The following is a 22,219-nucleotide window of genomic DNA, read 5'->3' as shown; positions in this document are numbered from 1 at the left end:
CACCTAATCAAAGAAAATGTGTCCTCCTCTGTCCCCGTGGGGGCACCTTAGTCCCCCAAATTACAGATCGTGTGGCTTAGTTTTAGTGATCTTTTCATTTACATGACTGTAATTCGCCACATTTCTCTAGTTCTACTTATTTCGCTTAATTCAGACGTCTTCCCATATTTCTCCGAAATTATATTCTCATGGCTTATAGCCAATAACATAGTTTAATAAAGTTTTAGTTTATATAGTTTATTTATTTAGTTTATATAGTTTAATAAAGATTTAAGATCTGAGATCATCATTTTAAACTTGGAAAGGTTCGAGAAGGACCAGCTGGACCCATCTCTGTATTTTTTAAAAGAGACCCATGGAGGTTAACTGCCGTATCCACAGTCACAAAAGTATTAGTGGTGGAGGCAGGATGGCCCATCCCTCTGGACACTCGGCCTTCAAGCATCCAAGGTCCAGAAAAGGTAAGTGACTCGGCCAAAAGCACCCACAGAGAGTTGGAGTGATAGAGCAGAGTGGAAACGCGGCTCTTGACTACACGCCCAGCCACCAATTTTCCCTTTGCTCCTCACTCCTTAGGTCTGCTTTCACCTTGGGGACAATTTGAATATTAAATGTCAGGTCCTTTCATGACTCCTTTGGGACCCCAGGGCAAAGATCCTGGAGTGGTTTTTGCCATTTCCTCATTCAGTCCATCTGACAGATGAGGAAACTGAGGGAAACAGGGTTCAGTGAATGGCCAGGGTCACACAGATAGGGCCTGAAGTCATATTTGAACTTGAACTCTGGAAGATGAGGGGGTGAGGGACTAGCACACTGTACACTATGGTGCTACCTAGTGGCCCCATGTGAAACTACAGCAAATCAACTCAGTTAACCAGCTTTTAAGGTCTCCCAAGTGTGGGTATACAAAAAGGGCAAAAACAATGCTTGCTCTTAGGAAGTATACCCTCTGATGGGGAGACAACATGCTGACAACTATGCAGAAACAATATCCGGATAACTGGAGATGATCAGCTGAGGAAAGGCCTTAAGGGCATCAGGGAAGGCTCTTATGGGATTCTTAACTGTGATTTCCTGAAGGAAGTAGGAAGATGGAGAGAATTCCAGGCATGATTGACAGCTGTGTACAGCTGGCCCGGGTCTGGGATGGATCCAAACTCGGGCTATCTTGACAGAATGCCCTCACTCTATCTATTGCACCATATGGCTGCCCAGAAAACCCAAAGTGGTTTATTCTGAGGGTTCAGTAGATAAAATGCCATTAGGACATTGAATTAGGAAACCTCGAGTTCAAATTCTGCCTCAGATGCTGTGTGAACCTAGGCAAGTCACTTAACTATTTGTCTTCTCATCTGTAGGATAAGAACTTCCCAAGGAAATACTAAAGAAGGGAAAGGGACCTGTATGTGCCAAAATGTTTGTGGCAGCCCTTTTTGTAGTGGCCAGAAACTGGAAGATGAATGGATGTCCATCAATTGGAGAATGGTTGGGTACATTATGGTATATGAATGTTATGGAATATTATTGTTCTGTAAGAAATGACCAACAGGAGGAATACAGAGAGGCTTGGAGAGACTTACATCAACTGATGCTGAGTGAAATGAGCAGAACCAGGAGATCGCTGTACACTTCAACAACAATACTGTATGAGGATGTATTCTGATGGAAGTGGATATCTTCAACATAGAGAAGATCTAATTCAGTTCCAATTGATCAATGATGGACAGAATCAACTACATCCAGAAAAGGAACACTGGGAAATGAGTGTAAACTGTTGGCATTTTTTGTTTTTCTCCCCAGGTTATTTTTACCTTCTGAATCCAAATCTTCCTTTGCAACAACAACAACAACAAAATTTGGTTCTGCACATATATATTATATCTAGGATATACTATAACATACTTAATATGTATGGGAATGCCTGCCATCTAGACGGGGGGGGTGGAGGGAAGGAGGGGAAAAATTCGGAACAGAAGTGAGTACAAGGGATAATGTTGTAAAAAATTACCTATGCGTATGTCAAAAATGTTATAATTATAAAATTAATTTTAAAAAATTAAAAAAAAAGGATAATGAGAACTTACTTTTGAAGGGTAAGACCACTAGGAGGAGACATTGTGCATAGACTTCCAAGTCTGGACTCCCAACGACTCAACTGTGTTCAAACCCAGCAAGTCACTTCATCCTGTTTGCCTCAGTTTACTCATATGTAAATTAAGCTGAAGAAAAGGAAAGGGCCAACCACTCCAGGATCTCTGCCAAGAGAGTGCCAAATGGGGTCATGAAGAATTGGACATGGGGAAGACAACTGAACGACAAAACGAAAGAGCTCTCCCACTGGGAGGGAGATAACTCACTTTGGCAAGATAACTAAGAGAGAGAGGGTTCCAGATCTCAGCCAGAGAGAAATTGCCCAAGTCCCTAGTGTAGCAAGCTGGAGACAGGGATATGCTAGGGATCGCCAGCTCCTCTACTTGTTGATTTCTTCCCACAGTCTTTCTCTCCTTTTTCCCTGGAAGGGAGTTTGGAACCACATCTCTTGGAAGTCAGAAGAGTCCAGATCTCTTTTCACTCATGCTTTCTCCAAATCTACCTGCCCCTCATACAAGCAAGAGGTATTAAGTAATCAATCTCCATTAATGTGGAGAGAATCTGAAACAATTGGTCCTTTGGGCCAAGGCTTACATTAATAATTGAAATAATTGAAAAGTTTTTCTTCAGAGATGGTTGAAATATTCCTCTTTTCAGTGTTCAACTCATGCTCCTGCTTCTGCTCTCTGAGACCAAGAAAAAGAAGTCTAATAATCCCCTTTTCTCCCTGGATGGGGTATACAGTGCCAGATTCTCATGCATCTGGCTCCTTGCCTCCATTTAGCTGGAATTAATCCATAAATTATCGTTTAAGTGCCTACTAAGTGCTAGACACTGGACAAAGTCCTGGGGATGTAAGGAAAGGCAAAAGATAATGCCTGTTCTTTGTGAGCTCAAGTCTGGGGTGGGGTGGGGTGGAGAGAAGAGAGACAACATAAGACCACCCACTTACCAATGAGATGTATCCATGATAAACTGAAGATGGTCTTAGAGGGAAGACTCTTAGATTGAGGAGGAAAGGCTTCCTGAAGAAAGCATGACTTTAGCTGGGACTTGAAGTACGCCAGGGAAGCCAGGAGATGAAGAGGGAGAGTTCCGGGCATGGGGACAGTCAGTAAAAGCACTTGGAGTCAGAAGAAGTGGGTGGATATGGGTGAGACTAGAAAGAATTGAGGATAATACCTAGATTGGGAGGCTAGGTGATTGGGAGAATGCAATATTCTCAATAGAAATAGAGAAGTTAGGAAGAGGGGAAGGCTTGGTAAGGAAGAATGTGAATTTCAGTATCTTGAGTTTCCTCAGCAGGTTACCCACCAGTTCTTCTTACAAGCAGTCACTCACAAGGCTTCAAAAGCATAAAGTGATCTTTTTTACATGTTCAAAGGCAAAGTAAGATTTCACATCTATAGCCATAGAGTGTCAAGAGAAACTCCCTTCCAAAAAGTCAATCTAGCCCAGGTACCTCTAGAGTTCTTGGGTCAGGAGTGTGTTGGAGCCAACCTGAATAAGGCTTGCTGCCCTTATTCATCTTGTGTACTTCCACCTCAGAAATTCCAAATGCTAATCCAGGGATAGTATGATGGCAAGAAATTCAGAATTAGTAATTTGAATTGTAAATGTGAATGGGATGAACTCTCCCATTAAGGGGAGGCAGATAGCCTACTGGATCAAAAGTCAGAACCCTATAATATGCTGTTTACAGGAAACACACTTGAAGAAGCAGGGTGATACAGAATAAAGGTAAAAGGCTGGAGCAGAATCTATTATGCTTCAGATGAAGTCGAATATAATAAAAATGACAATACTCCCTAAACTAATCTATTTTTTTGGTGCTATACCAATCAGACTCCCAAGAAACTATTTTAATGACCTAGAAAAAATAACAAAATTCATATGGAAGAACAAAAGGTCGTGAATTTCAAGGGAATTAATGGAAAAAAAAAATCGAGATGGTCTAGCTGTACCTGATCTAAAACTATATTATAAAGCAGCAGTCACCAAAACCATTTGGTATTGGCTAAGAAATAGACTAGTTGATCAGTGGAATAGGTTAGGTTCACAGGACAAAATAGTGAACAACTATAGCAATCTAGTGTTTGACAAACCCAAAGATCCCAACTTTTGGGATAAGAATTCATTATTTGACAAAAACTGCTGGGAAAACTGGAAATTAGTATGGCAGAAATTAGGCATGGACCCACACTTAACACCACATACTAAGATCAAAATGGGTCTATGATTTAGGCATAAAGAACAAGATCATAAATAAATTAGAGGAATATTGGATAGTTTACTTCTTAGACTTGTGGAGGAGGAAAGAATTTATGACCAAAGGAGAACTAGAGATCATTATTGATCACAAAATAGAAAATGTTGATTATGTCAAATTAAAAAGCTTTTGTACAAACAAAACTAGAAGGGAAGTAACAAATTGGGAAAACATTTTTACAGTTAAAGGTTCTGATAAAGGCCTCATTTCCAAAATATATAGAGAATTGATTTTAATTTATAAGAAATCAAGCCATTCTCCAATTGATAAATGGTCAAAGGATATGAACAGACAATTTTCAGATGATGATATTGAATTTTTTTTTTCTTTTTTCTGAGGCTGGGGTTAAGTGACTTGCCCAGGGTCACACAGCTAGGAAGTGTCACTCAGCTAGGAAATGTTAAGTGTCTGAGACCAGATTTGAACTTAGGTCCTCCTGAATTCAAGGCTGGTGCTCTATCCACAGCGCCACCTAGCTGCCCCAGATGATGATATTGAAATTATATCCACTCATATGAAAGAGTGTTCCAAATCACTATTGATCAGAGAAATACAAATTAAGACCACTCTGAGATATCACTACACACCTGTCAGATTGGCTAAAATAATGATGAATGTTGGAGGGGATGTTTGAAAACTGGGACACTGATGCATTGTTGGTGGAGTTGTGAAAGAATCCAACCATTCTGGAGAGAAATCTGGAATTATGCCCAAAAAGTTTTCAAACTGTGCATACCCTTTGATCCAGCATTGCTACTACTGGACTTATATCCCAAAGAAATACTAAAGAGGGGAAAGGGACCTGTATGTGCCAAAATGTTTGTGGCAGCTCTTTTTGTAGTGGCTAGAAACTGGAAAATGAATAGATGCCCATCAATTGGAGAATGGTTGGGTAAATTATGGTATATGAATGTTATGGAATATTATTGCTCTGTAAGAAATGACCAGCAAGATGAATTCAGAGAGGTTTGAAGAGACTTACATGAACTGATGCTGAGTGAAATGAGCAGAACCAGGAGATCATTATATACTTCAACAATGATACTGTATGAGGATGTATTCTGATGGAAGTGGATATCTTCAACATAGAGAAGAGCTAATTCAGTTCCAATTGATCAATGATGGACAGAAACAACTATACCCAGAGAAGGAACACTGGGAAATGAGTGTAAACTGTTTGCATTTTTGTTTTTCTTCCCAGGTTATTTTTACCTTCTGATTCCAATTCTTCCTGTGCAAGAAGAAATTCAGTTTTGTACACATATATTGTATCTAGAATGTACTAACACATTTAACATGTATGGGACTACCTGCCATCTAGGGGAGGGAGTGGAGGGAAGGAGGGGAAAATTTGGAACAGAAGTGAGTGCAAGGGATAATGTTGTAAAAAATTACCCATGCATATGTATTGTCAAAAAAAAAAGAAAGGTATAATTATAAAATTAATTTTAAAAAATTCCAAATCCTACACACAAGGGCTGGATTTATTGTTTTGTTGATTGTCTAGACTTAAGAAAGTGATGTAGAATATGTTAATAAGGAAGAATAAACTGAAAAAGTGTGTCTGCATGCATCCCTGTAATGCTGTTAAACACTTACCAGCACATCACTCATTGTATACAGGCACTACTTTGGATGGAGCCTCCAGCAAACATTACAGCCTCAGCTGACAGTGTTATTGCTATTTCTGGTTTTTGGTTCATTAAAATTTAACTCCTTAAGCTTATTGTTCTTCACTTGGATTCCATAACCCTACAAAAGATTTCTTGGGGCATAATAACTGCTAAAAACTCTTTCTTGGACTGATCAATGTTCTAATAAATGTGACCCTAAAAAGATCACAATATTCTAGCTGTGACCTGACCAGGACAGAATCTAGCAGAACAATCAGCTTCCTATTCTTGGAAACTAGGCCTTTCTTTTTTCTTTCTTTTTCTTTTTTTAAATTATAACTTTTTATTGACAGAACATATGCATGGGTAATTTTTCAACGTTGTCTCTTGCATTTACTTCTGTTCCAACTTTTCCCCTCCTTCCCCTCACCCCCTCTCCTAGATGGGAGGCAGTCTCATACATGTTAAACATGTTAAAGTTTATCTTAGATATAATATATGTGTGCAGATGTACAGTTCTCTTGTTGCACAAGAAAAATCAGATTCAGAAAGTAAAAATAACCTGGGAAGAAAAACAAAAATGTAAATAGTTCCATTCATTCCCAGTGTTCCTTCTCTGGGTGTAGCTGGTTCTGTCCATCATTGATCAATTGGAACTGAATTAGATCTTCTCTATGTTGAAGATAGCCACTTCCATCAGAATACATCCTCATACAGTATCATTGTTAAAGTGTATAATGATCTCCTAGTTCTGCTCATTTCACTCAGCATCAGTTCATGTAAATCTCTCCAAGCCTCTCTGTATTCAACCTGCTGGTCATTCTTACATTACGATAATATTCCGCGACATTTATATATACCATGATATATTCAGCCATTCCCCAATTGATGGGCATCCATTCAATTTCCAGTTTTTGGTCACTACAAAGAGGTCTGCCACAAACATTTTGGCACATACAGGTTCCTTTCCTTTCTTTAGTATTTCTTTGGTATATAAGCCCAGTAGTAGCACTCAAAAGGGATGCGCAGTTTGATAACTTTTTGAGCATAGTTCTAATTGCTCTCCAGAATGCTTGGATCTATTAACAACTCCACTAACAATGCATCAGTGTCCCAGTTTTCCCACATCCCCTCCAACATTTGTCATTATCTTTTCCTGTCATCTTAGCCAGTCTGACAGGTATGTAGTAGTATCTCAGAGTTGTCTTAATTTGCATTGCTCTGATCAGTAGTGATTTGGAACACTCTTTCATGTGACTACAAATAGTTTCAATTTCATCATCTGAAAATTGTCTGTTCATATCTTTTGACCATTTATCAATTGGAGAATGGAACTAGGCCTTTCTTAATGTAGGCTAAAATTATATTACATTTATAAACCTTATATTATAGCAGATACAAGGCTAACTCAGGATCAGAAACAACTGGGAATAAATCCTGAAACATACTAGCTGAGTGTCTTCTGGCAAGTCATCTAACTTTTCAATGTTCTTCCTTCTCCAATCTACTTTGTAGATCATAAACTACACAGAATTTACTGTTCTTTATTGGTGGAAGGATTGTGAGTTCCTCATCTTGAAAACATCACAGGGATGTTTTTTAAATACCATGTCATATTGACTCAGACTGAGCCTAAAATCCACTGGAACTTCATGATTTGTTTCAGACAAATTGCTATGAAATCATATGGATCTACTGTGTACTTGTAAAGTTGACTTTTTCCATTCAAAAGTGTAAGATAACGCAGGTAGATAGACAAATAGATGTAGGTAGATATAAGTAGATAGAAGGTCAAATTATGTATCAAACTGTTTATTATGTGTCAAGGTTTGTAGTGCTGAGGATAAAAATACAAATAAGCAAGATAGCTCCTATCATCAAAAAGCTTCTCTTTCAATGGGGAAAATGTCTCAAAAGGGGGCAACTGGGAATTAGGGCAAGGAGGTGGGGAACTCAAGATGGCAGCAGTGTGAAGGCATGGCTGGAAGGTGGAGGAAAAGCTTGATTTTTGCTAAGAAAAAGTGAAAGCTGTTTGGGAGTGAGAAGAGAGTGAGAAGTCTAAGATTGAAGTTGTTAGTCCAAAAGTAGAAGACATTACTGATAGAGGTCATGTACCAGAAAAAGGGAACAGGGATGCTAGAATCACATGGTTGTAAAACTATCTATAAATATTGACTTTAACTGTTGGAATCTTTATTTAACTGAGTCAATTGGAGTTAAGTGACTTGCCAGCAGTGTTAAGTGTACTCAGGTCCTCCTGACTTTGAGGCTGGTGCTCTTTCCATTGTGCCATCTAGCTGCCCTCAACTGTTGGAATCTTAAATATGGATTCCTTATTTAGTCACTAATGCAAACTTTACCATATTGCCTTTGACATTCTTAATATAGATGAAAACAAAAGCTAGAAGACAGTTTTTGTTACATGCTGTTAGGATTCTTACAAGGTGCAAAGTCACTGGAATGAATAGAGACAATAATTATCTAATGGTTCAGTATGATTGATCTGACCCTCCAAGAAGATGTTATAGGCCAGAACTTGAAACAAGGTACTGAGTGGAATTGAGGAGACAATGATTAAATCTAATTTAGCATTGATTTAATCCTACTACAAATAATGGTTTCCTAGTGATGAAATGATTAATGTATACTCAGTGGACAACATATAAGCAGGAAGCTCTCAGAGCTATCAGGACTTTGGGAGATTCACAACTAGGATTAACTTCCAGGAGATTCACAAGGCAAAAACCCACAATCCCAGAGGCGGTGTCTGATTCATTCCCATTTCCACATTTGTGCTGGATGGAGACACTCAGAGAAGAATTCTCTGGAATCAAGGAGAGATAGGCCTCTACGAAAGCTAATCAGGCACAGAAAAAGATTCAGGATTTTGAAGGACACAATAAAGGATCTGGACTTTAACTCCTGGGTGCATTTGGTGCTTGGTTGTTTTTTTTTTAATATTCTATTTTTTATTATTAATTTTTATAATTATAACTTTTTTTGACAGTACATATGCATAGGTAATTTTTTTTTTTTTTTTTTACAACATTATCCCTTGTACTCCCTTCTGTTACGAATTTTTTCCCCTCCTTCCCTCCACCCCCTCCCCTAGATGGCAGGCATTCCCATACATATTAAATATATTATAGTATATCCTAGGTACAATATATATGTGCAGAACCAAATTTTGTTGTTGTTGTTGTTGTTGTTGTTGTTGCAAAGGAAGAATTGTATTCGGAAGGTAAAAATAATCTGGGAAGAAAAACAAAACAAAACAAAAAAAGCTCACAGTTTACACTCATTTCCCAGTGTTCCTTTTCTGGATGTAGCTGATTCTGTCCATCATTGATCAATTGGAATTGGATTAGCTCTTCCCTATGTTGAAGATATCCACTTCCATCAGAATACATCCTCATACAGTATCATTGTTGAAGTGTATAATGATCTTCTAGTTCTGCTCATTTCACTCAGCATCAGTTGATGTAAGTCTTTCCAAGACTCTCTGTATTCCTCCTGTTGGTCATTTCTTATAGAACAATAATATTCCATAACATTCATATACCATAATTTACCCAATCATTCTCCATTCGATGGGCATCCATTCATTTTCCAGTTTCTAGCCACTACAAAAAGGGCTGCCACAAACATTTTGGCACACACAGGTCCCTTTCTCTTCTTTAGTATTTACTTGGGATATAAGCCCAGTAGTAGCACAGCTGGGTCAAAGGGTATGAATAGTTGGATAACTTTTTGGGCATAATTCCAGATTGCTCTCCAGAATGGTTGGATTCTTTCACAACTCCACCAACAATGCATCAGTGTCCCAGTTTTCCCACAGCCCCTCCAACATTCATTGTTATTTGTTCCTGTCATCTTAGCCAATCTGACAGGTGTGTAATGGTATCTCAGAGTTGCCTTAATTTGCATTTCTCTGATCAATAGTGATTTGGAACATTCTTTCATATGAGTGGAAATAGTTTCAATTTCATCATCTGAGAATTGTCTGTTCATATCCTTTGACCATTTATCAATTGGAGAATGGCTTGATTTCTTATAAATTAAAATCAATTCTCTGTATATTTTGGAGATGAGGCCTTTATCAGAAACTTTAACTGTAAAAATGTTTTCCCAATTTGTTACTTCCCTTCTACTCTTGTTTACATTAGTTTTGTTTGTGCAGAAACTTTTTAATTTGGTATAATCAAAATTTTCTATTTTGTGACCAATAATGATCTCTAGTTCTCCTTTGGACACAAATTCCTTCCTCCTCCACAAGTCTGAGAGGTAAACTATCTATGTTCCTCTAATTTAATTATGATTTCATTCTTTATACCTAAATCTTGGACCCATTTTGATCTTATCTTAGTATGTGGTGTTAAATGTGGGTCCATGCCTAGTTTCTGCCATTGCATTTGGTGATTATTGGAACTGAACTGAAACTAAGGCTGCCTCCAGAAGCTCCCCAAAGAAACCTGCCCCCAAGAGAATGATTATGATTTAGAGAAAAAGAACATTACAACATGCAAAATGGCTCATAGGTTCTCCTTGAAGAAGCAAATAAAGAAATTGATTTTACCATGTGTTCAAAGTTATTATGGAACTTGGTCAGCTCATATTTTAATGAGGAATATTTGTTTAAAAAAAAAAAAGACCACCATGAAGGTAATTGTTTCTTATGCATCAACATTTGTTTCAAAGGATGAGGAAGCAGAGAAATCCTGCCCACTCTGATCCTTCCTCTGTTCAGACACTAAAGAGATTTTCCTGAAGAGAATGTTGGCTCATGGCCCATTCCCTCAATCCAGACACTCATCACTTTCAGGATCAAATACAAAATCCTCAGTTTAACTTTAAGCCCTTTAGAACCTAGCCATTCTTCTCTATTCCCATCCATATAATCTTCTTACACTTTACTCCTGAGCATGTGCTCCTCCATGCAGGAACGGTACTCTCCTGCCTGTTCCATTCAATAAGACCCTCCCCCTCTGAGTGATCAGCATTTTCTCTGAGTCTATGACCAGAATGCTCTCTCATTTCCATCTCCTGGTTTCTCTGTCTTTCTTCAAGTCCCAAATAAAACCTCAGGAAGCCTGTTCTAAACCTCTCTGAACTTTAGTGCTTTCCCTCTGTTAAGTATTTCTTGTTTATCCTGTACGTGGCTTGTTTATACCTATTTGTTTGCTTGTTGTTTCTCCCTTTAGATAGTGAGTTTCTTGAGGGCAGGGACTACTTTTGACATCTTTCTAAATCCCAGCTGTGCTTGGCATAGTGCTTTGCACACAGTAAGCACTTCATAAATGTGTACAGACTAATGATAATATTGCTTCCATTTCTTTAGCTTTTGCTCTTCACCTCAATGTTTCCCCTCCATCTCCCCTCAAATATATCCTTTCCCTCAGTTTCTCTTGTATATTCTAATTCCTTTGAATACTTGGTTAATTCTATACAAATCTTGGATGTCAGACTTTTGTCAGATATTTTATGCAAATATTTTCCCAATTCATGGAAAAAGTTTCATATAACTGATCTATGTTAGCTTTATTTTGGCAATTATTCTATTTTCCTTTGAATAAGAGTCATATTCTAATTATGTATGGCTCCTACTGCAACAAATAATAGCTCACATTTATATATCTCTTACTATATGTCTTATACTATTATAATAGCTTTCACAATTATTATCTTGTTTGATCTTCACAACTCTGGGATGCAAGTGCTATTATTAGCTCCATCTCACAGATGTAAAAACTGAGGTTGAGTGATTTGCTTAGGATTCCACAGCTAGTGTCCGAGGACACTTGAACTCAGGTTTTCCTGACTCCATGTCCACTCACACACTCCCCACTGCGCTTCCTCAGTAACCGCTATGATCTCAGATTTGTTGGTAGCTGTTGTGCTGCAGGAGCTCCCTGACAGTGGCTGCTGGAGATCCAACCCAGACCTGCAGACCGGATCCAAGGAGACTGAGAGGCTGTTGCCTTGTCTGACCCCTCTCCTCTTCCCTCTGCCTCCAATTTCTCTCGTTCCCAGTCGGCCTCACCTGTGTCACAAAGGCTGCCCTGCAGCTCCTTCAGCTGCCCTGGTCCACAGCTATGGAGGCTCTCGGAGGACTGACCTGCCCTCAGCTGGCTTGTTGGCTTATTAGTCACGTTTTATAATTGTGTGATGCTGTGGATTTTATTGCGGACTCCTTTATTGGATTTCTTCTTGTGTCAATTTCAGAACCCCTAACTTAATTATTTATATTGTAGATACCTACATTGTAGCTACTTTTAGGGGAGAATTCTTAAACACCCTAAAGGCAAACCAGATCATTTCAGTTATGTGAAATCTCATTTTCCCCCTGTGGATTGAAATGTCTGAAAGTGAAATTTCTATGAAATGAAAGTCTGATATCTAACATATGTAGAAAATTAAACCACAGAAAACCTTTACTAAAGACTCCAAAGTTTGTCCCAGAAACGAGACTCATCTTTTAAAAAATATCTTCAATCAACTAAATGAACCGTCTATGAAGCACAAGCCAGGCACTTTGCTAAGTGCGGATCACACAGCTAGGAGACGACTTCAGAGTATGTAACCCAAGGTCCGGGGTGACCTTTCCCCTGCGCATTGACTGGGCTCGCGCTGCTTTCACTTGCAGTGATGCTGCGGTTGCTTGGACAGGATGCGCAGGCCCGCCTGAGGAGTGATGCTGAGATACCCTGACGCGCCCGTCCCGGGGATGCGGGTGGGAAGCTCAGCGAGGGCACTGAGGAGGGGTTTGACTAGAAGGCAGCTATTCTCGGACCCCAGAACGAACTCAGTGATTATGCGGACTAGGGGAGGCGGGAAGTTCGCCGTTCACACGGGGAGAGTTATCTGCGGGACAGCGGCAGGACGCCCGCCGTGGCGAGGCCCAGGATGCGGGTGGCCGCGGTCAGTTCCGGGCCTGGCTTAGCTCCCATGTCCAAGACTCAATGAGTTTCCCTCAGAATGCGAGCTTGGGAGGCCAGGTCTAGGAAGTGAGGGGGGATGCGGACCAGTCACAGCAACTCAGCGGTATCGGAGGAGCCTGAACCCAGCTTCTCAGTGGGCTCCAGCGGGGCAGCTACACAGCGCTGGCTCTGGTCTCAGACACTTACCACGCCCCAGCCGTGTGACCCTGGGTAAGTCACGTAACCCCCACTGCCTCAGCAAAAAAAGGTAGTTGTACGAGCTGCTCCCGTATGGGGATAGAGGGTCATCTGAATGTGCACAAAGGATATGAACAAGGTTCAAAGGGAGAATGGCTGACTCAGCGATCGTAGGAAAGCCCGCCCCGAACCATGAATAAGGGACGCCAATTAAAACCGGAGGAGTCCGAGGAGGGCCCGGGAAGACTGGTGCTCTCGGGCCGGGGCTGCCCAGGAGGGCCTCCGAGAACGAACCAGCCCGCCCTGAAACGAACATTAGGGAAGCCGCAGCCCCAGCGAGAATTTCTTTTGCTTTGCTGTGCAAGTTTTTGTTTGTTTAACTGGGGCAGGAGAGAAAGATTTTTTTTTTTTTTTTTTTCTAAGTGGGAAAAAACATTTAAGAGACAAGCTAGGAAGGCTACGTTATTAGTGGGAAGGAGCGAACGAAAACATTCACGTGTCGCTCATCTGACTGGATAGGAGAGTGTTGAGTCTCCTTCGCGCCACTGGGGGGCAGAAAGACGACTTCACTCTCAGTCCTTTCCCGAGGTGCCCCTCTTTCCCACGTAGCATCGCGTCAGCCGCCGGCTGTACATACTGCGCCTGCGCACGGGCTCTGGCCCTTTTTTCCCCTAGCGCTGCGAGGCCCGCTGGTCTGTGCCGAGGGCGCGGGTCTCGTTCGGCAGGATGGTGAGTGTTCGCTGGACCTTGGCACCCGGGGAGCTCGGGGGTCCTCCGTGCTCGGTCCCATGCCCTCTCGGAGCCCGTCCGAGCCACCTGAGCGGCGGATGGATTCCGATTGCAGAGCGGCCACGGCCGGCGGCCCCGTCTGCTCCCAGCGTGGCCTAATGGCGGCTGCCGGGAGGCTGTGCGCGAGCCGGCCCGGGAGGGCGGAGGGCCCAGCGAGAGCGCCGCAGTCAGGCTGGGGAGCGCTGGGGTAGAACTCGGGGGTAGGGGGAGAGCGTCGGGGGGGCCGGGCTGGAGCCTGTCACGGAGGCCGCGCGCTGGGCCCCGGGAGGGGAGAGAGGGCCGGGCCTTGGGCCTGCAGGTCTCGGGGCCGCTGCTCCTGCGGGCGGCCGGGGCTGGGGTTGAGCGAGGAGTGGGCGTCCGACCAGTCCGAGGGCACGGGGCCTCCCCGGCCTCAGGCTTCCCTCCGGGTGGCAGGGCCCCGGTGCACCCCGGCCCGCTGGAGCTCGCGCCGGGAGCCGCCGCCGGCCTTCCATGTGCTTGGCCCGAGCTTCCGGCTGGGGCCGCGCGTGGACCCCGGCCCCTGAGAGGAGCGACCGGGCTTCTGGGCTCGTGAATGCGGGGAGGACGCGGTGGGCGGCTCCCCATGGCGGGCGCTTTCTGCCCACTGAGGTTCTTTCTCTCTCTCCAAGGGGTTTGTTAAAGTTGTCAAGAACAAGGCCTACTTCAAGAGGTACCAGGTGAAGTTCCGGAGAAGGCGAGGTAGGGCCATGTCTCGGGGCTGTGGCGGAGGCCTGGGCGCCGGAGCCGCCGGAACCCCTACTAACTGGGCTCTTTTTCAGAGGGAAAAACGGATTATTATGCGCGGAAACGCCTCGTAATCCAGGACAAGAACAAATACAACACCCCCAAGTATCGCATGATCGTCCGGGTCACCAACAGAGATATCATCTGCCAGGCAAGTGGTCCGGGGGCCACCCTCGGAGGACTGGTCAGGAAATCGTGGGCTTGAAGCAGAGCTTCTGCCGGCAACAGAAATGGGGCAACCTCGGGACTAAAATCAGGCAGTGGGAGGGAAAGTGCTGTCCAGAAAATTCTGAGACCAGGATCTCCCCTTAAAATGGTGGGTGACCCCTCTGCAGGGGTCTGGGCCACTGTCGCCCCTCCGGGTTTGCTCACAGTGCTTGCCTTCATCCTCTCCACAAACCACTTTTTGCCACTCGATCTTTTCTCTTAGGTATTTTCTGTCATTCTCCCTCACAACCTGGAGAGGCTGAATGATTAAATCTTGCAATGCAAATGAATGCAAAATCTCAAAAAAAAATCTTGCAAAAAAAAAAAAAAGTGCCATGCTTCAAATTTTTAACTCCCGGGAGTAAAATAAACATCTGATCACCTTAATATTTATTTGGTGCTTATTCCCTTTCATGAACACAAATACTTTCCTCCACAAACGCACATAGTGTTTTCTGGATATTTTTTCACCATGCCTAGATTAGTCTATGAGAAACAAATGGGTTTGTAGAGAAGGAGCCCGAGATCACTTGGCTTCTAAATCTAGCTCTATCATCTGAGGCCTAAAAGGTAGCGATATTTTCTTATTTATGAGATAGAATCCATCATAAGACTTGCAAATTTGAGGGTAAACAAGATTCTGTATTTTTAATATTGGTTCCAGAAAACAAGTAAATGAAATGGCCACTTTTTCCAGAGGCTTGATATATTTGGCCATAGTATTATCAGAAGTTGTCACGGATTTGATTGATATTTGGTAAACTTTCTTTGTTACAAGAGGTTTAATTGGGGAGTTTTTAATAACTGATATTTATATATTTTATGGTTGCAAAACATTTCTGTAAATATTTCATACTTAGGATAAAAACCAAATACATCAATAAAACGTTTAAGAAAAGATAGTATATGCTTACAAAGTAACTGTATGATATGACATCAACATAAATTATTGTTACATATATTTATCATTAGGATTTTCTTGTTGACTGGGTCCAGTCATTCTGACCATTGAGGTCTACTAGCAAGCTGATTTACTAGCTTTTACGGTTGGAATTCTTTTTTTAAAATTCATTAGATAATAGTCTTTGTTTATATGTGTGTGCTTTGTAAGCTTGTTTTCAGGCATTTGATATTTCAATCTGAAATAGGGAAAGCTAATACCCATAGTGATCTAGAAAAATGAATGGTGCATGTTTTGTTAAACAGTATTACTAGTAATAGCGATTTGCTTGTCTTTAGCCTTTCTTAGGCTATTTTTATCATTAACAACATAATTTATAAGTATTATGAAAGTTTACTTAGGTAGTGAATTACAGGTCTGAATAATTCTAAAACAATGACAATGTGGTTCCTGTGGGTCACTAATCTCTTGATTTTTTTTTTTTTTTTTTTTTTTTTAAAGATTGCTTATGCCCGTATAGAAGGGGATATGATTGTCTGTGCCGCTTATGCCCATGAGTTACCAAAGTATGGTGTGAAGGTTGGCCTGACAAATTATGCTGCCGCTTATTGTACAGGCCTGCTGCTGGCCCGCAGGGTATGTTGTAACTTCACTGATATTTGGGGTGGATGTGGCTTTTCCCCTCAGTCAAGTGCTTACATTTGTGTTTCATAGCTGACGGGTTAGAAGTTTATTATAATATGCACAATTTTATATCTTAAGATTTGGTTCTTTGAAATCTCAGTCTCATTAGTGGTATTATAGGAGTAACTGAGGGCTTTGAGGTGCTCCTGCTAATTACCGAACATGCCGAGTAGTGATGACAATATCATAAGATTGATTGAGACTTCTTTGGTTGGACTTTAATTAGAGGCCAAACTTTTCATGGGTGTGTCTTAAAACATTTTTTGACTATTAGGTTTGGAGGTGGGTTATTGTTTTGTTATCAGTCCCTAGATGGCAGCATTTTAATTCCAGAAAAATGGAATTGAAAGGAGTATTATTAGGTAGCTTGATCGTATAGCCCTTGCTTGTCCTTGGTTTTTGTTAAGTAGTGGTTTTGTCCCATTAACAGGCTTTCATTTTGAGTATGTGTGTATTTTGCTTAGAAAGCATTCAAGAAGTGGCTTTGGAAAGGTTAGGACTTATAAAGACTTTGAAAGGGGGAGAAGTTTAAATTTTGGAGTCTCTGAACTTAATGTCAGAAAATTAAAATTTTTTAAAAAGAATTCCTAGTTTCGTATATTGAAATGTATATTTAGTTTTTTGGTTTTTTTTTTTTTTTTTTGGTCAATAGCTTCTTAACAGATTTGGCATGGACAAGATCTATGAAGGCCAGGTAGAGGTGACCGGAGATGAATACAATGTGGAAAGCATTGATGGTCAGCCTGGTGCTTTTACCTGCTACCTGGACGCAGGTCTTGCCAGAACTACCACAGGAAACAAAGTCTTTGGGGCCCTTAAGGGAGCTGTAGATGGTGGTCTATCTATTCCTCACAGGTAAATAAGATGGGTCTGGAGAATGTTTTCCTTGGGAGGTTTGGGAGGTAGAGCAACTTAGGCTACTTAATATGAATCTCAGGCAGCCCTTGAGCAGTTTTTAATTTTCCTTATTTTTCTAGACCTTATTGTTTTAGTTCTTTTTACAGTTTTTCATTGTAATTTTGTACTGTATTTCCACCTTAGAGTCCAGGGGCTTAGCTGCTGAATGATGATATCCCACTGACTGAGTTGCTTATGATGCAATTAGTTTCAAGACGGGACTGATGGCAGATATTGTGTAGTATTTGTATACAACTGAATTCTGTGGAAATACTAATTTCTAAAATTTTGTTTTAGTACCAAACGCTTCCCTGGGTATGATTCAGAAAGCAAAGAATTCAATGCGGAAGTACATCGGAAACATATTATGGGCCAAAATGTTGCAGACTATATGCGTTATCTCATGGAAGAAGATGAAGATGCTTACAAAAAACAATTCTCACAGTACATAAAGAACAATATAACTCCTGACATGGTAAGAAGTTTGCCATAATAGGCCCAAATTGGCCATGAAGTTTAAGAAAATCGACATCTGTGAAGAAATAGCTTGAAAAAAGAACTGTGAAATGGCCTTATAAATAGACTGTATAAGCATTAGTTGGGGCTTTTCTAGGTGAGCATGCACACTTGATTAAAAAGGAAAATGGAAGTAGATAGAGCTCTTTTTCACTACAAGTAGTTATGAATGTGTTGTGCTTTAAATGGTCTCTTCCCCTTAGCCCAGTGCCCAAGTAACTTGGTAGAATGAAAACTTTATTGGGACATAGTTTGCTTTGGCAAACTTCATATGGCAGACTTGCATGGTGTATAGGTAGTACTGAACTTTTCCATGCTTAGTTTCTCTCTACTCTTCGTGAATGAGAACTGCTGAGGTGCTTGTTGGGATGTCTTTCATTAGGGGCCTGCCATGACTTCTTTGGTCACTGAATATTTAGGTACAATTCCCTGGCACAGGTTCAAAACTCTCATGGGGAACATGGTGGAGATTAGAGTGGCTGCTGCACCAGAGACCTCAGTTTCCAGAATCCCTTGATTGAGCCACAATTTCCTAGATGGCAGCTTGCCAACATTAGTGTTTAAAGCCAAATATGCAAAGTTATATAAGGAAGGAAGGATTCATAAGTGGCACAGGTAGATTTTTTTTTTTTTTTTCAAGCAAAGGTAAAATTTGAGATTGAAAGAAAGCTTACTTTGTTGACAGATTTTCAACTTAGTTGAGGTTTCTTTTTCTTGTTAGTGTGTATGTTGGTCCTGATCATTCTCAGGATAGGAACAAAAACCCCCTCATGTGATCATTGTAGTGTTTCACCATCCTGGTGCCTACCAAGCTAGGTGGACAGGCAGGAGAAGGGCAGGGCAAACAATTGCTCTTTGTTTTGGTAGAGTAAAATATTTTTACCATTGGCACATAAAAGTAACTGACATCACATCTTAATCTTGGATACCTTTGTGAGCTGTATAGTAAGGAGGATATTTTCCAGTTACTTACAAGGACCATCTGACTTTACAGAAATGAGAATCCTTGTATGATATTTGTAAGTGAGTTGTGAATGTAGCGGTCATCTTTAACGTTTGAGGATTCCAAACATTTCAGGAGGGTTTCTGTGCTGTGTGAATGTCAGATCTGTAAACCTGGATGTCCTCTTGCAGAGCTAGCTATGCTTCCAGCAATCAGTAGATTTGGTCCTGATCCCTGCTCATGCTGTGCTCTATGTAGAAATGACAGATACAGATATAGGTGAGCTTAGGCATTACATTAGTAAAAGAGGAACTTGGGCTTTTTAAAAGAAACAAGGTAACCCTAAAATTTTACTTATGCCCATTTTAATGAATGGGCAAGGTTGAGTAGTGGGCTAGCCAGATTAAGCAGGAATTTAGCTTTGAAAATTAATGAGAGTGGAGGTGCATGCTTTTCATCTGTAAAATGGGAGCGATGATTTAACTGGCTCCCTTCCTAATTAGCTTGTCAGCTATAAATGGAATACTGAGACAGTTTAACATAACACCTTAATGAAAAGGTTCAGTGCACCTCCCCTGCATCCTTGGGTACTAGGTAGGTGCCAGCACAAAAGGTATCAGTGATGCTCTGACAAAAAGGAATGGACTTAAAATTCCTCCAAATTGTGATGCCATTCAAGTAGCTCTGGCACTAAAAGCTACTCATATGCTAAGAGATTTGTTATTGGGATAGAATTGTTTAATCGAGGCCCATCAGGAATCTGGTTTATTGGTTCTTTTCCCATGTTTCCAAATTCTGGCCTCCTGCAGGACCTGGTTTATGAGCTTCCCATGTGCTGATGGGAAGGCTTCTTGGACCCCTGAGCTGCTAAACCCCTTGTCCCCAAGGTTACCTTGTATCTGGTTTGTATTTTGTATATTCCTATGTACTCAGGAAGGTTAGGATGGTAACATATTGAGGAGAGGGAATATTTCAATTCTGTCTTTATATTATCCCTGTGTATAACCTGGTTTCTGGCTTATAGGGACTGTTTAATAAACCCTTGCTTGCTTGTTCTTTATTTAGAAAGTATAGTTGAAACAATTGACCAGGAACTAAACCTTTTATCCAATCTGAAAATATTTTGACTTGAGAATTCTATGATATTGGGAAGAAAGACCTTGACTTTTTAACTGCTTTTGAAAAGTCCTTTCAGAAATGGATTAAAATAAAGCCTCTTTGAAAGAAGAAATTTGAGTCATTTAAAGTAAACGCAATTTTTCTGAGCTTTTCTTTCACAAGAAGCATTCTAACCTATATATAACATACAAGCCAAGTTTGAATTAAAAGGAAAAAGTTAATACATTGAAAACTAACACGATTATAAATTGTATTTCTTATTTTATATGAGCATAAGGATTAAGCAGATGATAACCATTAAACATCTCAGATTATTTTCCCTTTGAAATTAGTAAAGGCTTTTTTGGAAGCTGTAGTGGTAAGACTTGCACTTAGTGATGCATAAGGTTTGGCTGGGGCATTTGAAGGGAAACCAAATACTGTTTGACTCCCTTTATTTCAGATGGAGGAGATGTACAAGAAAGCTCATGCTGGTATACGGGAGAACCCAGTGTACGAAAAGAAACCCAAGAGGGAAGTCAAAAAGAAAAGGTATGTCTCCTCTCTGGCTCAGTTTCTCCTTTTGTACATGTACAATGCTATGAAAGTACTGTACTGGATTTTGCTACTGGTTTTTCTGCTGAGCCCTTGGTGTGAATTTGCAAACTCGATCACTGGCTCTGCATGACGTTGCAGAAGCAAGGGGAACCAGGTTTGCAAAAGTAATTGTGGTGATAGAAGTTTGTTTGCCTCGGAATTGAAATTTTCCAGGCACCTTGTTCTATCCTAAGACAAGATAACTTTATCTTGAAAATCTGATATAATGGAGCACTTTGGGTTATTTGGTTTGTCAACTTATGATTCAGTCCATTGGTTAAGAATTTACCATAGGGACCACAGTAGACATCTCCAAAGTGACATGAGTGAATCGCGAAGGGAATGTTGGGAACCATCTTGTAGAATAGTTAGACCATGGGAAAGGAAGCCAACCCAAGTCATTGATTGGGGCTGGGGTAGGAAATCATTCACAACGTTCACACGGATACAAAGAGAAGAAAAGGGCAGGGTGGCAGGGGATGGAATTATGAGAGTATGATTTAGCTGAAACATGAACTGGAAGACAAAGGTGAGTTGGAGCCCAGAGGATGAGCAGCAACATCAGGGGAAGGGTTCATAGTGGGAATGTCAGTGAGCCCATAGTGAGACCATGGGCAGGTGAGAGGGAAAGTGAATGAAGATTTGAGATTGTCAGGGTTGAAAGAACTTGGCAAGTTGAGTGGATATGGTGGGGAGGGGAAAAAATATATATAAGCTGATTGATTCCTGAGGGAGTAATGGCAGAGATGTCATCAACAGAAATTGGTATGCTGGAAGAGCAAGTTTAGGGCAAAAATGACTAGTTTTGGAATATTATCAATTTGACTTACAGACTTGAGGGTATTTAGATGATCTTGGTCCAGGTGCTGAGGAGACTCTTCAGGGCTACAAATAGTGATTTGTATGACATTGAAGCTATGGATTAGGATGTGAGAAAAAAGTATGTGTGGGAAGAGAATTTGTTTGGAAGCCAGTAGAGTGCTTGTGTCAGGGAATCCAAGGGATGAGAAAGGCTAAGCTTCCAGGGAAACAATAGCTTTGGGGATAAGGGGGCATTTGTGCTTTGGTAGTGTCAGTCAGATTGCAAGGGGTAAAAAGGGTGGGTCGTAAGGAGAGGAGCTCTGGTCAGGGGAAAGTTAGAGGAGGAAGAAATAAAAGGGAGCAAGATTCCAAAAGAAAGGGGGGGGGGTCAGCTAATGCCCTGAAAGTAGTCAGGGTTGCTGGAGAGAGGTCCCTGAAGTAAAGGATAGAGAAGGATTCAGAAAGGAATTAAATGCCAGTGATGGCCCACATGTGCTTGGGACCCATTTGTAAATGGAGAGAAAAAGCATATGGTATGCCTGAGAAGTAAAGTGGAGTTGGAGTGCTGACCATTCTGAGACTGACCAGTTGTGCTGATTTTTGTGGGACAAACTGCACTTTGCCCTGTCAAGAGCTTTAGCATTTGCTGAAGACTCAGCCTCCAGGTTAACATTTGTGAGCTCTGATCATCTTTTTTTTGCTTGGTAGATGGAACCGCCCCAAAATGTCCCTTGCCCAGAAGAAAGACAGAGTTGCTCAGAAGAAGGCAAGTTTCCTCAGAGCTCAGGAGCGGGCGGCTGACAGTTAAAACATCAAAATCTGTAATTTTCTATGAAGATTTTCAGATAGAAAATAAACTTATTGAACAACAACCGTGTCTATTAGTCTTAGTTGAACTTGATTGCAGCAAAATAGGACTAGCAACTGCTACTCCATGATGATAACAGCATGTCC

General features: G+C 41.1%; 1 protein-coding gene and 1 non-coding gene across 3 annotated transcripts; both read left to right on the top strand.

Annotated features, from left to right (window-relative positions):
- Positions 1–483: 483 nt before the first annotated feature.
- RPL5 (ribosomal protein L5) lies at positions 484–22,137 on the top strand. Of its 2 annotated transcripts, XM_074266223.1 has the most exons (9): positions 484–499; positions 13,645–13,817; positions 14,507–14,576; positions 14,657–14,772; positions 16,231–16,365; positions 17,066–17,268; positions 17,608–17,785; positions 20,331–20,419; positions 21,974–22,137. In XM_074266223.1, the coding sequence occupies exons 2-9, from the start codon at positions 13,815–13,817 to the stop codon at positions 22,071–22,073; spliced, it is 894 nt and encodes a 297-aa protein (XP_074122324.1). In that variant the 5' UTR covers positions 484–499; positions 13,645–13,814; the 3' UTR covers positions 22,074–22,137. The 2 variants fall into 2 exon arrangements, with proteins under 2 accessions (XP_074122324.1, XP_074122325.1); XM_074266224.1 differs by lacking the exon at positions 484–499 and having other exon boundaries at positions 13,664–13,817; positions 17,608–17,786; positions 20,335–20,419.
- On the top strand, positions 20,527–20,664 carry LOC141542017 (small nucleolar RNA SNORA66). Its single transcript, XR_012482023.1, has one exon. It is a non-coding gene; the product is annotated as a small nucleolar RNA SNORA66 (small nucleolar RNA).
- Positions 22,138–22,219: the final 82 nt, after the last annotated feature.

Source organism: Sminthopsis crassicaudata, chromosome 4, assembly GCF_048593235.1.
Source record: "Sminthopsis crassicaudata isolate SCR6 chromosome 4, ASM4859323v1, whole genome shotgun sequence".
In the NCBI taxonomy this organism is placed as follows: domain Eukaryota; kingdom Metazoa; phylum Chordata; class Mammalia; order Dasyuromorphia; family Dasyuridae; genus Sminthopsis; species Sminthopsis crassicaudata.
Note: the sequence above shows the minus strand (reverse complement) of the source record. Positions and strands in the feature narration are given on the sequence as shown.

Coding starts and splice junctions, on each gene's coding strand:
- RPL5 (XM_074266223.1), top strand. Junction 14,773..16,230: donor ACAGAGATATCATCTGCCAG/GCAAGTGGTCCG, acceptor TTTTTTTTAAAG/ATTGCTTATGCCCGTATAGA. Junction 17,786..20,330: donor ACAATATAACTCCTGACATG/GTAAGAAGTTTG, acceptor CCTTTATTTCAG/ATGGAGGAGATGTACAAGAA.